The sequence below is a fragment of the Macaca fascicularis genome, chromosome 1, assembly GCF_037993035.2.
Source record: "Macaca fascicularis isolate 582-1 chromosome 1, T2T-MFA8v1.1".
In the NCBI taxonomy this organism is placed as follows: Eukaryota; Metazoa; Chordata; class Mammalia; order Primates; family Cercopithecidae; genus Macaca; species Macaca fascicularis.
In genome coordinates this window covers 31,409,437-31,424,086 of record NC_088375.1, presented here as the reverse complement: position 1 = coordinate 31,424,086, position 14,650 = coordinate 31,409,437, and the positions used below count along the sequence as shown (strand labels likewise).

At 41.2% G+C, this 14,650-nt stretch overlaps 1 protein-coding gene across 3 annotated transcripts in view; it reads right to left on the bottom strand.

Annotated features, from left to right (window-relative positions):
* Window positions 1-14,592, bottom strand: part of DARS2 (aspartyl-tRNA synthetase 2, mitochondrial) — a 42,232-nt gene extending 27,640 nt beyond the window's left edge. The window contains exons 1-9 of one of the 3 annotated variants that reach the window (XM_005540032.5): window positions 13,915-14,592; window positions 12,839-12,938; window positions 10,957-11,023; window positions 8,596-8,697; window positions 7,720-7,815; window positions 6,252-6,375; window positions 4,952-4,998; window positions 1,826-1,932; window positions 611-680 (exon numbers count right to left, since the gene is read on the bottom strand). In XM_005540032.5, the coding sequence (XP_005540089.2) occupies window positions 611-680; window positions 1,826-1,932; window positions 4,952-4,998; window positions 6,252-6,375; window positions 7,720-7,815; window positions 8,596-8,697; window positions 10,957-11,023; window positions 12,839-12,938; window positions 13,915-14,041 (840 nt within the window). In that variant the 5' untranslated portion in view covers window positions 14,042-14,592. Of the gene's footprint in view, window positions 1-610; window positions 681-1,825; window positions 1,933-4,951; window positions 4,999-6,251; window positions 6,376-7,108; window positions 7,124-7,719; window positions 7,816-8,595; window positions 8,698-10,956; window positions 11,024-12,838; window positions 12,939-13,914 lie in introns of those variants that run through there. The other 2 variants (XM_045392882.3, XM_074015655.1) reach the window with 2 other exon arrangements.
* Window positions 14,593-14,650: the final 58 nt, after the last annotated feature.

Genomic DNA, 14,650 nt, shown 5'->3' with positions numbered 1-14,650 from the left:
CCACATTCTTTATGAAAAGGACATATGCTCGCTTTGGCAGCACATATACTAAAATTGGAATGACAGTGTGGCCCCTGTGCTATCCAAGGAAAGAAAAAAAATTTTAAAAAGGACACATGCAATGGATAAAAAAACTGAATAGTTTCTCAACTGCAGGTGAGTTTAATTAACTATCTGATGGATAAAATGTAATGAGAAGTAAAGTATTAATACTGCACTGGTCTTGAAAATATTATTTTAGGCTGGGCGCGGTGGCTCACGCCTGTAATTCCAGCACTTTGGGAGGCCAAGGCAGGTGGATCACAAGGTCAGGAGATAGACACCATCCTGGTGAATATGGTGAAACCCCGTCTCTACTAAAAATATAAAAAATTAGCCAGGCATGGCGGTGTGCGCCTGTAATCCCAGCTACTCAGGAGGCTGAGGCAGGAGGATGGTGTGAACCCAGGAGGCAGAGCTTGCAGTGGGCTGAGATTACGCAACTGCACTCCAGCCTAGGTGACAGAGCAAGACTCTGTCTCAAAACAAACAAACAAACAAAACAACAAAAAAAACTATTTTCAAAATAGTAAGCCTGAATTTTAAGAAACAAGTGAATATAACTTTGTACCTGAGTAAATTCAGGCTGTCTGTCTGGTCTTGAACCTTCATCTCGATAACATCGGGCAACCTGAAAATATCTACAATTAAGAAATAGCATTAATTGAGTCATGATTCTAGGAAGACATATACACTTTTTCCCAAAAGTTTAAGGCAATGCAAGTTATAAAACAATGATACTTAAAAAATGTAAGAAGAGCCGGCCATGGTGGCTCATGCCTGTAATCCCAGCACTTTGGGGGGCCGAGGCGGGCAGACTGCAATGTCAGGCATTCACAACCAGCCTGGCCAACATGGTGAAACGCTGTCTCTACTAAAAATACAAAAATTAGCCGGGCGCGGTGGTGTGCACCTGTAATCTTAGATACTCGGGAGGCGAAGGCAGGAGAATCACTTCAACCTGGGAGGCAGAGGTTGCAGTGAGCCAAGATCGCGCCATTGCGCTCCAGCTTGGGTGACAGAGCAAGACTCTGTCTCAAAAAAAAAAAAAAAAAAGTAAGAAATACTTTTATTTTTATGACACTTTAATAGAATTAGATATACAGCTGACCTATGAGAAGTTGTTCTATATATTGTTTTCAAAATAAACACTGGCATCTCTGGATGTTCGTACATTAGACTGGCATGCAAATCAGTCCATGCCAGTTCTTTTTATTAAAACATTTTTTTTAGTCCATGCTTCTTCATATATACTCTTTTGCTTTGACCAAAGTGAAATACTTACTGTACCATGGATACACATGAGACTTTCTGTGCTATGCCATTCCAACTCTCATCTTCAACTGCTGAAATGTAGCTCTGTCCTCAAAGGTCTAGCTCACAAAGTTTTCTAAATTTCCTCAAACAATATAATTTTAAAGCTCTTAATACCTAATTTGCAAATCTCAATACATTTATATTTGGTTTATATCACAGTTGGTTTTATTCATTATCCTATTCTGGCTTACTAGCCTTAACGCCTTGAGAGCAGAACCTATTTTTTTTTGTTGTTGTTGTTTAAATCCCCTCTCACATCTACTAGCACAGAGCTTTGTATGTGGTAGCCACCCAATAAACCTTTAATAAAGGATTATTACGAATTATGAGGGTATTTTATAAGTATTATCCAAACTCTCAAAAATTTTCTATCCTTCTCTTGAGAACAGAGAGGATTTTGTGTTTCCTTTTTTCCCTTTGTTTTTCTCTTTTCCTTCTCTGACAACTGCTACCATAAAAAAAAGCTCACCTGTCTAAACCGCCAACCATCAAAAGTTGCTTAAACTGTTGAGGACTCTGAGGGAGAGAATAAAACTTTCCAGGTTCCCTGGATGGTACTAAAAACTCTTTGGCACCCTTTCAAAGAGAGAGAGAGAGAGAAGACAGATTATTAAAAAACAAAAACAAACCCAAGGTATAACTGACTAGTAGAAGCTGTTACTTCAGTTTATCATTGAATGACTAAAGAACAAAGTTCCTACAATGACAGAGATAATTTCCCACTTATCTTTGAGTCCCTAAAAAGACTTGCACATAATAGGCTTTAAACACCATTATATATTGTAGGTGTTAAGTTTATACCTGTGGAATTGAATTTCCAATTCTGTTACTAGATGAATGAATTTTGTGTATCATTTCCTATCCAAGTAATTCCTAATTGCATTTCCAAATTAAACTGTAGTTTTATAATTTCATAGACTGTATAAATCGAGTAAATATTAATGTTTAGAAATGTCATTTTTTTTTTGAGACAGTCTTGCTCTTGTCGCCCAGGCTGGAGTGCAATGGCACAATCTTGGCTCGCTGCGACCTCCGCCTCCCGGGTTGAAGTGATTCTCCTGCCTCAGCCTCCCAAGTAGCTGTGATTACAGGCATCTGCCACCACCACACCCCGCTAATTTTTGTATTTTTAGTAGAGACAGGGTTTTGCCATGTTGGCCAGACTGGTCTTGAACTCCTGAACTCATGATCTGCCCACCTTGGCCTCCCAAAGTGCTGGGATTACAGGTGTGAGCCACTGCCCCTGGCCAGAAATGTCCATTTTTATTTATTAAAAAGAATTTCTTTTTGAGAGAGAGTCTTGGTCTGTCACCTAGGTTGGAGTGCAGTGGTACAATCTGGGCTTACTGCAAACTCCGCCTTCTGGATTCAAGTGATTCTCCTGCCTCGGCCTCTCGAGTAGCTGGGATTACAGGTTCCTGCCACTGCACCTGGCTTTTTTTTTTTTTTGAATTGTTGTCTCACTCTGTCTCCCAGGCTGGAGTGCAATGGCATGATCTTGGCTCATTGCAACCTCCACTTCCTGGGTTCAAGCGATTCTCCTATCTCGGCCTCCTAAGTATTTGGGACTACAGGTGCCTGCCACCATGCCTGGCTAAATTTTTTTTTGTACTTTCAGTAGAGACGGGGTTTCACCATGTTGGTCAGGCGGGTCTTGAACTCCTGATCTCAGGTGATCCACCCACTTCGGCCTCCCAAAGTACTGGGATTACAGGCATGAGCCACAGTGCCCGGCCTAATTTTTGTACTTTTAGTAGAGACGAGGTTTCACCATGTTGGCCATGGTTGGCCAGGCTGGTCTCTAACTCCTGACGTCAGGATCTGCCCGCCTCGGCCTCCCAGAGTGCTGAGATTATAGGTGTGAGCCACTGCGCCTGGCCGAAAAATGTCAATTTTTAATATATGAGAGACTTATTCTTTAATTTTTTTTCCTCTTCCATTTTTTTTTTTTCTTTAAAGAGAAAGGGTCTTGTTGCCCAAGCTGGTCTTGGACTCCTAGAATCAAGTCATCCTCCTTGCTTCAGCCTCCCAAAGTACTAAGACTACATGTATGAGCCACTGCGTCTGGCCAAGAGATTTGTTCTTAAAGAACCAATTCATTGGCTGGGTGTGGTGGCACACACCTGTAATCCCAGCACTTTGGGAGGCCGAGGCAGGTGGATCACCTGAGGTCAGGATTTTGAGACCAGCCTGGCCAACATGGCGAAACCCCGTCTCTACTAAAAAAATACAAAAATTGGCCAGGCACGATGGCTCATGCCTGTAATCTCAGCATTTTGGGAGGCCGAGGCGGATGGATCATGAGGTCAGGAGATCGAAACCATCCTGGCTAACATGGTGAAACCCCATCTCTACTAAAAAATACAAAAAATTAGCCGGGCATGGTGGTGGGCGCCTGTAGTCCCAGCTATGCAGGAGGCTGAGGCAAGAGAATGGCATGAACCTGGGAGGCACAGCTTGCAGTGAGCTGAGATCGCGCCACTGCACTCCAGCCTGGGCAACAGAGCGAGACTCTGTCTTAAAAAAAAAAAAAAAAAATACAAAAATTAACAGGGCATGGTGGCACACACCTGTAGTTCCAGCTCCTTGGGAGGCTGAGGCAAGAGAATCGCTTGAATCTAGTAGGTGGATTCAAGTGACAGAATGCTTTTTTTTTTTTTTGGGGGGGGGAGGGGGGACGGAGTCTCGCTCTGTCACCCAGACTGGAGTGCAGAGGCGCAGTCTCGGCTCACTGCAAGCTCCACCTCCTGGGTTCACGCCATTCTCCTGCCTCAGCCTCCCGAGTAGCTGGGACTACAGGCGCCCGCCACCACACCCAGCTAATTTTTTGTATTTTTAAGTAGAGACAGGGTTTCACCGTGTTAGCCAGGGTGGTCTCGATCTGACCTCGTGATCCTCCCACCTCGGCCTCCCAAAGTGCTGGGATTACAGGCGTGAGCCACTGCACCCGGCCTGACAGAATGCTGACAGAACGAGACTCTGTCTTAAAACAAACAAACAAACAAACAATTTATTAATGATTTACATCTTTAAACCTCAAACAAGACCGGGCAAGGTGGCTCACACCTGTAAACCCAGCACTTTGGGAGGCCGAGGTGGGTGGATCATTTCAGGTCAGGTGTTCGAGACCAGCCTGGCCAACATGGTGAAACTCTGTCTCTACTAAAAACACAAAAGTTAGCCGGGCATGGTGGTGCCTGCCTGTAATCCCAGCTACTCAGGAGGCTGAGCCATGAGAATCGCTTGAATCCAGGAGGCAGAGGTTGCAGTGAGCTGAGATCATGCCACTGCACTCCAGCCTCATGATGGAGTGAGACTCTGTCTCAAAAAAAAAAACCAAAAAAACAAACCCCAAAACAAACCAAAAAACAAACAAACAAAAAAATTCAAAGGAAAGAATACTTATGTGGAATAAAATGATTCTGACTCAAAATACCCAAATAATTTTCTCAATTCTTCAGAAAAACCTAGTTAATATGACCATCCTGAGGCAGTAAATAAAATAAAAGTGGACCAAGTGAATATAAAGGCAAAGTGGTCTAGCTTTATAACTAATAGGACATATTTAATAGACTGATTGAAGGAATATACATACCCCTGGGGTCCTCTTAAACAATGTGGGGGTTTCTATATCCACAAACCCTAAAAAGAGAGAAACATTATCACTTAGTAGATAGGAATGTGAAATTTGTCATATATGATGTCCACAATATAGTACAACAAATCTGAGGCTTCCCTTTAATTAAGAATTTTAGCTGAAATAAGCTACCAAGTCTACTGGTGCTGGTTTCTACAAATCTAAGAAGGAAGCTGAAGATTTTCATAAATACTATTCTGTTCATAAAGCATACTGTCCACATAAAATAATTCTAAATATTTAATGGATTCTTGTCTACTGAACTATTCTGATTTTTAAAATGTTCTATTAGTGTAGAAATAATACAAATGTAGCAGAAAAAGTCCAGGACTGAATGAGATGTCTAGTTTAACTCACATGACATTTTGAGCTCCCAATAAATGATGTATGCACATGATAAAGAATTAAGAAAACTGGCTGGGTATCGTGATTCATGCCTGTAATCCCAGCACTTTGGGATGGCTAGTGGGAGGATTGCTTAAACCCAGAAGTTTGAGACCAGCCTGGGCAACATAATGAGATCCTGTCTCTACAAAAAATTTTTAAAAGTTGGCTGGAGGCCGGGTGCGGTGGCTCACCCCTGTAATTCCAGCACTTTGGGAGGTGGATCACGAGGTCAGGAGATGGAGACCCTCCTGGCTAACACGGTGAAACCCCATCTCTACTAAAAATATAAAAAATTAGCCAGGCATGGTGGCAGGTGCCTGTAGTCCTAGCCACTTGGGAGGCTGAGGCAGGAGAATGGCGTGAACCTGGGAGGCGGAGCTTGCAGTGAGCCGAGACCATGCGACTGCACTCCAGCCTGGGTGACAGACCAATACTCCATCTCAAAAAAAAAAAAAAAAAAAATTGGCTGGGTATGGTGATGCTTGTCTGTGGTCCTAGCTACTTGGGAAGGTGTGGCAGGAGGATCACTTGAGCCTAAAAGGTTGAGGCTGCAGTGAGTTGTGGTCATGCCACTGCCCTTTAGACAGAGCAAAACTCTGTCTCAAAAGAAAAAAAGAGAAGAAATATTATAGAAAAAGCCAAAGGGCTGTCCTGCCTTTGATAATGATGGGAAATACTATCATACATTAATCAATGTAATAGCCACTATCATCTTTAAAATAATATTAACTTTTCTTCAAAAACTATATGACACATTGAGTGAATTCCAGACTTCTGGCAACATCTGACCTGATGCTAAGGAAAATATACAACAAAACTGCTGAATAAAATAGAAGAGATGCTAAAAATCTCCAAAGAGCATCCCTCTTACCATGCAGATTACAGAGATATTCCCGCATCTTCATGACCATCTGGGACCTCAGTCGCAGGTTATATTGCATTTGGAAACTACGCAAATCTAAGTAGCGATACTGCAACCGAAGAGCCTCTGTTTTCTAAAGAAATTGAAAGATTTTTATATTTAAATATTTTTCAATATTAGAAAGGTATTATCTTTAGAAATAGAGTTTGAATTTTCAAAAACTTTAGCTCTGTCTTTAGTTTCTATCATCAAGTAGCCCACTGTATGCTGTTAATTCCTACAACTTCTAAGTTTGTCAGTAGTGCAGATTTTACATTTTTTTACTATTCATTATTATTAATATCACTCTTCACTGACTGGAATTTGCCTACTTGACTAAAAAGTAGCTCCATCAACCCCTTAAACTTTGGCAAAGAACATTCTAAATTATAGTAATCCTACTTATATTTATATGCTTGGGAAGTCAAGAGTTGCTCTAAGCACACATTTTATCACTTAATAGGTACAGGATCCCCTGTCCCATTTGGCCATTTCTAAGCTAGACATAATTTCCTTTCAAATGTTAAACAATAGCAACAAAAAACCTGAATAATATAACACCTCAAGTTTTAAAGAGAGAATCACATTTTAATCTGTCGGAAAAAACAGTCTAGGTATTTAGGGACTGCAACAGTTTATTGAACTGTCACTATTTCAGAACAGTTTGTCAAGAGGTTGTACAACTAAGCGAACACTTCATGATGTGTCTACAATAAAATGTTTAATTTTGTAGAAGTTCAAGTTTTCTTTAAAAAAACTCTGAAAATACTTGACTAGTCATCAACATTTTCTAGATACTCTATTTTATTAATAACAGAGGATGGTACCTTCATGAAGTCCTTAATTTCTTTTTTTTTTTTTTTTTTTTTTTTTTTTTTGAGACGGAGTCTCACGCTGTTGCCCAGGCTGGAGTGCAGTGCCGCGATCTCGGCTCACTGCAAGCTCCGCCTCCCAGGTTCCCGCCATTCTCCTGCCTCAGCCTCCTGAGTAGCTGGGACTACAGGCGCCCGCCACCGCGCCCGGCTAATTTTTTGTATTTTTAGTAGAGACGGGGTTTCACTGTGGTCTCGATCTCCTGACCTTGTGATCCGCCCGCCTCGGCCTCCCAAAGTGCTGGGATTACAGGCTTGAGCCACCGCGCCCGGCCCTAAAAAACCTGAATAATATAACACCTCAAGTTTTAAAGAGAGAATCACATTTTAATCTGTCGGAAAAAACAGTCTAGGTATTTAGGGACTGCAACAGTTTATTGAACTGTCACTATTTCAGAACAGTTTGTCAAGAGGTTGTACAACTAAGCGAACACTTCATGATGTGTCTACAATAAAATGTTTAATTTTGTAGAAGTTCAAGTTTTCTTTAAAAAAACTCTGAAAATACTTGACTAGTCATCAACATTTTCTAGATACTCTATTTTATTAATAACAGAGGATGGTACCTTCATGAAGTCCTTAATTTCAAAGGGCAGCTTCTTGCAGGCATTCAGAAGTTCAGCTGTTTTAACTTTGATTTCAATCTCACCTGTTGGCATTTTCTTGGAGAGTGAGAAAGGAAGTGTTTTAAAAATTACTCATTAGGATATATACAAAATACACATTTGTAGAACATATGCATTTATTTACATATGGAAAATGTGCAAAGTCCTTCTAGTGTATAGTGTATAGTATGAAGCATACGTGTCTGTGCATGATTTTGACATTCTTATGCATATCTGTGGCTGATGTGTTCAGACATCAACAAATGTCATGGCATATCCTTGCAGTTTGATACTTGGGAGGCTGAGACAGGAGGATCACTTAAGCCCAGGAGTTCAAGAGCAGCCTGGGCAATACTGCAAGACCCCTGTCTCCAAAGAAAAAAAGGGCGGGGCACGATGGCTCACGCCTGTAATCCTGGCACTTTGGGAGGCTGAGATGGGCAGATCATGAGGTCAAGAGATGGAGACCATCCTGGCCAACATGGTGAAAGCCTCTCTTTACTAAAAATACAAAAATTAGCTGGGCGTGGTGGCACGCACCTGTAGTCCCAGCTACTGGGGAGGCTGAGGCAGGAGAATCGCTTGAACCCAGGAGGCAGAGGTTGCAGTGAGCCGAGACTGTGCCACTGTACTCCAGTCTGGCGACAGAGCAAGACTTAACATGCATATTTACATAGATGTGTGTGTTTATAGTCAAGATTTTGAAATTTGTCAGTTCATTTGTAGAATTTATTCAACTTTAGTGCCTAACGTCCAGTCATGTGTTGCCAGAATGTGTACACAGACAGTGCAAATGCATACAACAAAAATTACACAGTTATCTTCGAAACTACTTACTGGATTCTCCTGTCCTGCAGGACGGGAAATGACTGTACCAGACACTTGCACCACAGATTCCACAGGGGCTTCACATAAAATCTTCCTCACAGAGGCTGCCGACTACAGAACAAGGGGGAAAAGAGTTCTGAGAAACAAATGAACTTACAGGAATCTTCAGTAATTGTAAGTCCTTGGTTTTAAAAACGTTAATAGTCACAGCTTAATTACCATACAGGCTGGGACTGCTCCTTAATGACTTTATTACCAAATTTAGTAAAAATTGCATCCCCATTTTGACTCTATATAATACAGCAAGTAAAGCTACTAGTTAAGAGCTTTAAAAACTTTCCTTAAAGGAAAATAAGGATAAGAGTGACTGTTATTAGTGTAAACAAGTCCCAGATACTTGAAAAGCAATTGTCTCCAGGGTTAGTCTTAGGGACAGTGAAATCCAATAGCAATAATGAGTCAAAGTCAGAGGAGTTCTCCAGGGTTAGCTATACTCATCTCTGGATGTTGATCCCTAAAAGATAATTCACTGCTCTTTATTTATTTCAAAACTTAAGAGCTGAATAATTAATATTTTTCTTAGGCATACAAGCATTAGTAAAAATTACAATAGAAACCAACTTTGCCCAGTAAGTGTGATAGAAGTTCCTTATTTTATCTAATTCTTTAATTTTAATTTTTTTTTTTTTTTTGACACAGGGTATCACTCTGGTTGCTGAGGCTGGAGTGCAGTGGTGTGATTTTGGCTCACTTCAGCCTCAACCTCCTGGGCTCAGTAGATTCTCCCAATTCAGCCTCCCAAGTAGCTGGGATTATAGGCGCACGCCACCATGCCCAGCTAATTTTTTGTATTATTATTATTGTTTTTGAGATAGAGTCTTGCTTTGTCGCCCACGCTGGAGTAGAGTGGTGCAATCTTGGCCCACTGCAACCTCTGCCTCCTGGGTTCAAGTAATTCTCCTGCCTCAGCCTCCTGAGTAGCTGGGGTTACAGGCGTCCACGACCACACCTGGCTAAATTTTTGTATTTTTAGTAGAGACAGGGTTTCACCATGTTGGTCAGGCTGGTCTTGAACTCCTGACTTTGACATACACCCGCCTCAGCCTCCCAAAAGTGCTGGGATTACAGGCGTGAGCCACCGCCGGGCCAATTTTTTGTATTTTTAGTAGAGATGAGGTTTTACTCTGTTGCCCAGGCTGGTCTCAACTCCTATACTCAATCTGCTGGCCTCGGCCTCCCAGAGCGCTGAGATTACAGGTGTGAGCCACCACGCCTGGCCTTGAATTTTTTAACTAAAAAAATTGTTTTTTCATAATATCACTCTGTCATATTGTATCTAATTTCAATGGTAATTAAATTAAATACTTTTTGAGCAGTTAGTACCTTCACATGGCTTCAAATTCAAAGGGTACAAAAAGATACAGTGAAAAGTTTCCCACCATCCTTGTTTTCAAGGCCCTCAGTTCCTTCCCCCAGTAGCACCCAGTGTTACCAGATACTTAGGTATCCTTCCAGAGACATTTCATAACATATATACAAGCAAATACACACACACACACACACACAAACTGAGTATATATTCTGCCTCCTTCCCCTAGTTTTTATACAGAAGACAGCACTAGAGTGCTGGAGTTTAATAGCTGCTCTTCTGTATACTCAAGAATACCGGTTCTTCACTTAACAGTATTCCTTGAATTTTTTTTTGCTATTAGAATAGAACTTCTTCATTCTTTTTTGTATGGCTGAGCAGCGTATCTTATTGTAAGAATATACATTATTTTTTAAGCCAGTCTCTTATTGGAGGACATCTGGGTGGTTCCCAATTTTTTCTATTAAAAAGAATCCTGAAATGAATATCCTTGTACATATGCCATTTTGCATCTGTATAAGTCTAGATATAAGATAATTTACCAGAAGTGAAATTAATGGCTCAAAGGATATATGCATTTATAGTTTTGATATTGCCAAATTGCTCTCCCTTCAGCTAGTGCCAATTTGTATTCCCTCCAGGAATTGAGCACCTGCTTTCCCAAACACAGTGTGTTGTCAATCTAATGTGTTAAAAATGACAATTACATGCAGTTTTAATTCACATTTCTCTACCTATGAGTGAGGCTGGGCATATCATTATGTCTACAAGCCATTTATATATTTTTTTCCTCTAAAGTTTTTGTTCATATCCTAGGTTCATAATTCTACTGGGTCACTGGTCTTTTTGCCATGTCTTAACATTGCTTATGATATTTTTCAGTTTTCATTAACAATAAACTTCTGAATTTAAAACCTCTAACATATTCATCTAACTACTTAGCTTACCCTAGGCACAGCATCAAAGAGGCTTTTAGATAATAACAGGAAATTTTATATTACCTCATCCTGGGGAATGACAACTTGAACAAGCCCATGGAAATCTCTTAGGACCAAGAATGTGTTTTGCCTGATTAATGGGAGGGGGAAGAAAAAGGAACATTTTAAGATAAAATCTCTAAGTCCAAAGTTTAAGCAGACAAAATAAAAAACAAAAATCCATGCAATTTTTCATGTTTCTTTTTTATGATAATTACAATTTTTCATGTTTCTTTTTTATGATAATTATGTATTTTCTTTACATTCATGCAGTTGTTATCTATGTAGCTTATTGATGAAAAAATATTGTTTTTTATTTCAGTTTCAATTTTTATTGTTTACTTATCTGAAAATTAATCTTATACAGATGGCTTATTAATGAAAAATTATTATAGATGAACAATTAAAAAAATTTTTATTGGCTTAAGTCCTTATAAGAAAATTTTATTAAATTTGGAAACTTTGCACATAGTAAAATCCAAAGATAATATTTTAGCATAATGGAAACATCTGATGGATCATTTTTGAAATACAGCAATATAAAGTCTTTTTCTAAAAAAAGATACAATCTAAAATTTTCTGGAAGAGTTCCAACTACTAATTTAATACCTCTATGAATCATCAAAAGGTCCTAGAAATGCCAACCTCTATTTCTCATAGTGTCCTCAGCACCAGGAACAGGTACAGAAACCCTCTTCAGATTTGGGTTCAGGAAACAAAGTCACTACACTTACGGGAAAACTATCCACCTACTTGGGACAAACTCCTTTTTTTTTTTTTTTTTTTTTTACCTGAGACGGAGTCTTGTTCTGTCGCCCAGGCTGGAGTGCAGTGGCACGATCTCAGCTCACTGCAACCTCTGCTTCCTGGGTGCAAGCAATTCTCCTGCCTCAGCCTCCTGAGTAGCTAGGATTACAGACGTGCGCCACCCCGCCTGGCTAATTTTTTTGTGTTTTTAGTAGAGATGGGGTTTCATCATGTTGGCCGGGCTGGTCTCGAACTCCTAGCCTCGTGATCCGCCCGCCTCGGCCTCCCAAAGTGCTGGGATTACAGGCTTAGGCGCCAGGCTGGGACATATTCTTTAAGAAGGTCATTGGCCGGGCGCGGTGGCTCAAGCCTGTAATCCCAGCACTTTGGGAGGCCGAGACGGGCAGATCACGAGGTCAGGAAATCGAGACCATCCTGGCTAACACGGTGAAACCCCGTCTCTACTAAAAAATACAAAAAACTAGCCGGGCGAGCTGGCGGGCGCCTGTAGTCCCAGCTACTCGGGAGGCTGAGGCAGGAGAATGGCGTAAACCCGGGAGGTGGAGCTTGCAGTGAGCTGAGATCCGGCCACTGCACTCCAGCCTGGGCGACAGAGCTAGACTCCATCTCAAAAAAAAAAAAAAAAAAAAGAAGGTCATATAACCTATGTATTTTGGATCTCTTCCATGTGAATTAATGTACTATTCAGGAATGTTCTGGAATAGAGAGATGAACAACAACAACAACAAAAAATGGGCTCTGATCTTAAAGAATCACTGTTTCTGGGCTTGTTCTCTACCTAAATGGAATAAAACGAGCTTTCTCCCCCATGCTATTGGAGTTTAACAGCTGGTTTATAGGAGACTGGCCCATTTTTAATTACTGGTCATAGGAACTCTTCAGTCTTAGTAAGCCCAGTATCATTTCAGTCCATTTGGTGGATCAAGCTTCATTGTTATACCCTTCAACAGATGTTACTGGTACCTACTGAGAATGACACTTAGGCCTTTCAAAACAAAGTTGAAAATTCAGTAAATTCTTAAACCTGCAGGAGTTGCAAAACGTTTTATTCTTCGGACTGGTTGTAAATTAGTAAAGGTTTAGAATTGCCCTGGGAAAACCACCACCATGCATTCTTAGACTGTCGTCCTCAATTTACCTTCGGTACTGAATCCATCCACACAAGGTGACTTCTTGGCCTAAGTGAGACGAACGCAACTCTCCACATGTGTTGGTCCGGACAGCAAAGCTACTGAATTCTTTTTTTTTTTTTTTTAAAAAAGAAAAGAAACTTTAAAAGGCAAGATTAAAAATACATCACTTGCAGGTTGCTTAACAATAAAAATTCTCAAAATACATCTTAGTTATGTCAGGGAAACAGGTCATTCACTATTAAATTTACCTGCAAATGTGTCAAAAGCCAAGTGAATAACCGTACATTTCTGTCTTGTGTTAGGAAATCAAAATTTTTTTGATCTTCTAGTATTTGCATTTACCTAAAATCCTAATTACCCAATTCTTAATACTGCACATTTCTTCCCCAAATGAAATAGGATTTTAGAAACTGTAGAAATGGATGGTGCAGGAACTATTTAGTTTTAATATGAATCTACTGTTTAACAGCCACTTGTACACTAGAAAACACTATTATATTCTGTGAAAAATGATTTTTTTTTTCTTTTTTTTTGAGACGGAGTCTCGCTTTGTCGCCCAGGCTGGAGTGCAGTGGCGCGATCTCAGTTCACTGCAAGCTCCGCCTCCCGGGTTCACGCCATTCTCCTTCCTCTGCCTCCCCAGTAGCTGGGACTACAGGCGCCCGCCACCATGCCCGGCTAATGGTTTGTTGTTGTTTTTTTTTTTTGGTATTATTAGTAGAGACGGGTTTCACTGTGTTAGCCAGGATGGTCTCGATCTCCTGACCTCATGATCCGCCCGCCTCGGCCTCCCAAAGTGCTGGGATTACAGGCGTGAACCACTGCGCCCGGCCGAAAAAGGATTTTTTAAGGTATCAACCAAAAGCAGAGTATTCTATATATTACGTGGTTACCTTTTTGTGGTCTTTCTAAAAACTCAGGGAAAAAATCTGCCTTATAATGAATGAAAAGAGTGAATGATCTGCTTCTACACATAAGGCTATCCAGTTAAGAATGGGGGAAAATATGGAATAAAAGCTCTCTGGTCGTAGATAACAGGTTGAAGTACTGTTCACAGGACAGATCTCTTCGCTATTTTCACCTGGATTTCTCCTCTGTGAACTCTGCACCAGACTTCTGTAGAGAGAACCCCAGATCGGTTGGGTGGTTCTTCGGATGGGTCTGGATAAACCCCTGCACAGCTGACTTAACCAAGAAGGGAAGGTCATGTTGGAGCCACACGATGGCGAAAAACAATCACGAATCCCACGCTGCCGGTAGTTAAAAGTCAGCTTTGGAAATACACAGAAATCTCTTAAAATTCCAGGAGTTCCCACTCTCTTCTCGAATATTTAAGTCCTCCGCACAACATTCGAGTACACGTGTCTAGAAACAAGACAAATCTCTAAGGTCTCTGGGGTGCTTGATGGGGTGGAGATAAGGGAAAGACCTTTCCCCGAGTCTTAAAGCATCAGTCTGCACTTCTACTCAACAAGTCTGCAACCAAAAGTGACGAAAAGAGAGCGACTCCACGTAGCGGCGCCAGCCGCGAGCCCGACAACCAGAGGCGGTCACTAGGCATACGCCCTACCCTTCTTTCCACGCTTCCCGAGAGGCTCCCGCGGCCAGAACCGGAAAACAAGGAGTAACAGTCGCGTTTCAAATCTCGCAGACCTGCTGGCCGATCTCGAGTCTTCTGAAAGAGGAAGGCGAGCAAAGCCAAAATCCTCCCAGAGTCGGAACCCAAACACAGATCGACGTGGGGGTCCAAGCACCCTTCAACTCCGCCCTCTAGTGCCCAAGATTACGAGGAAAGAATTCAACGAATCAGTGGTGAG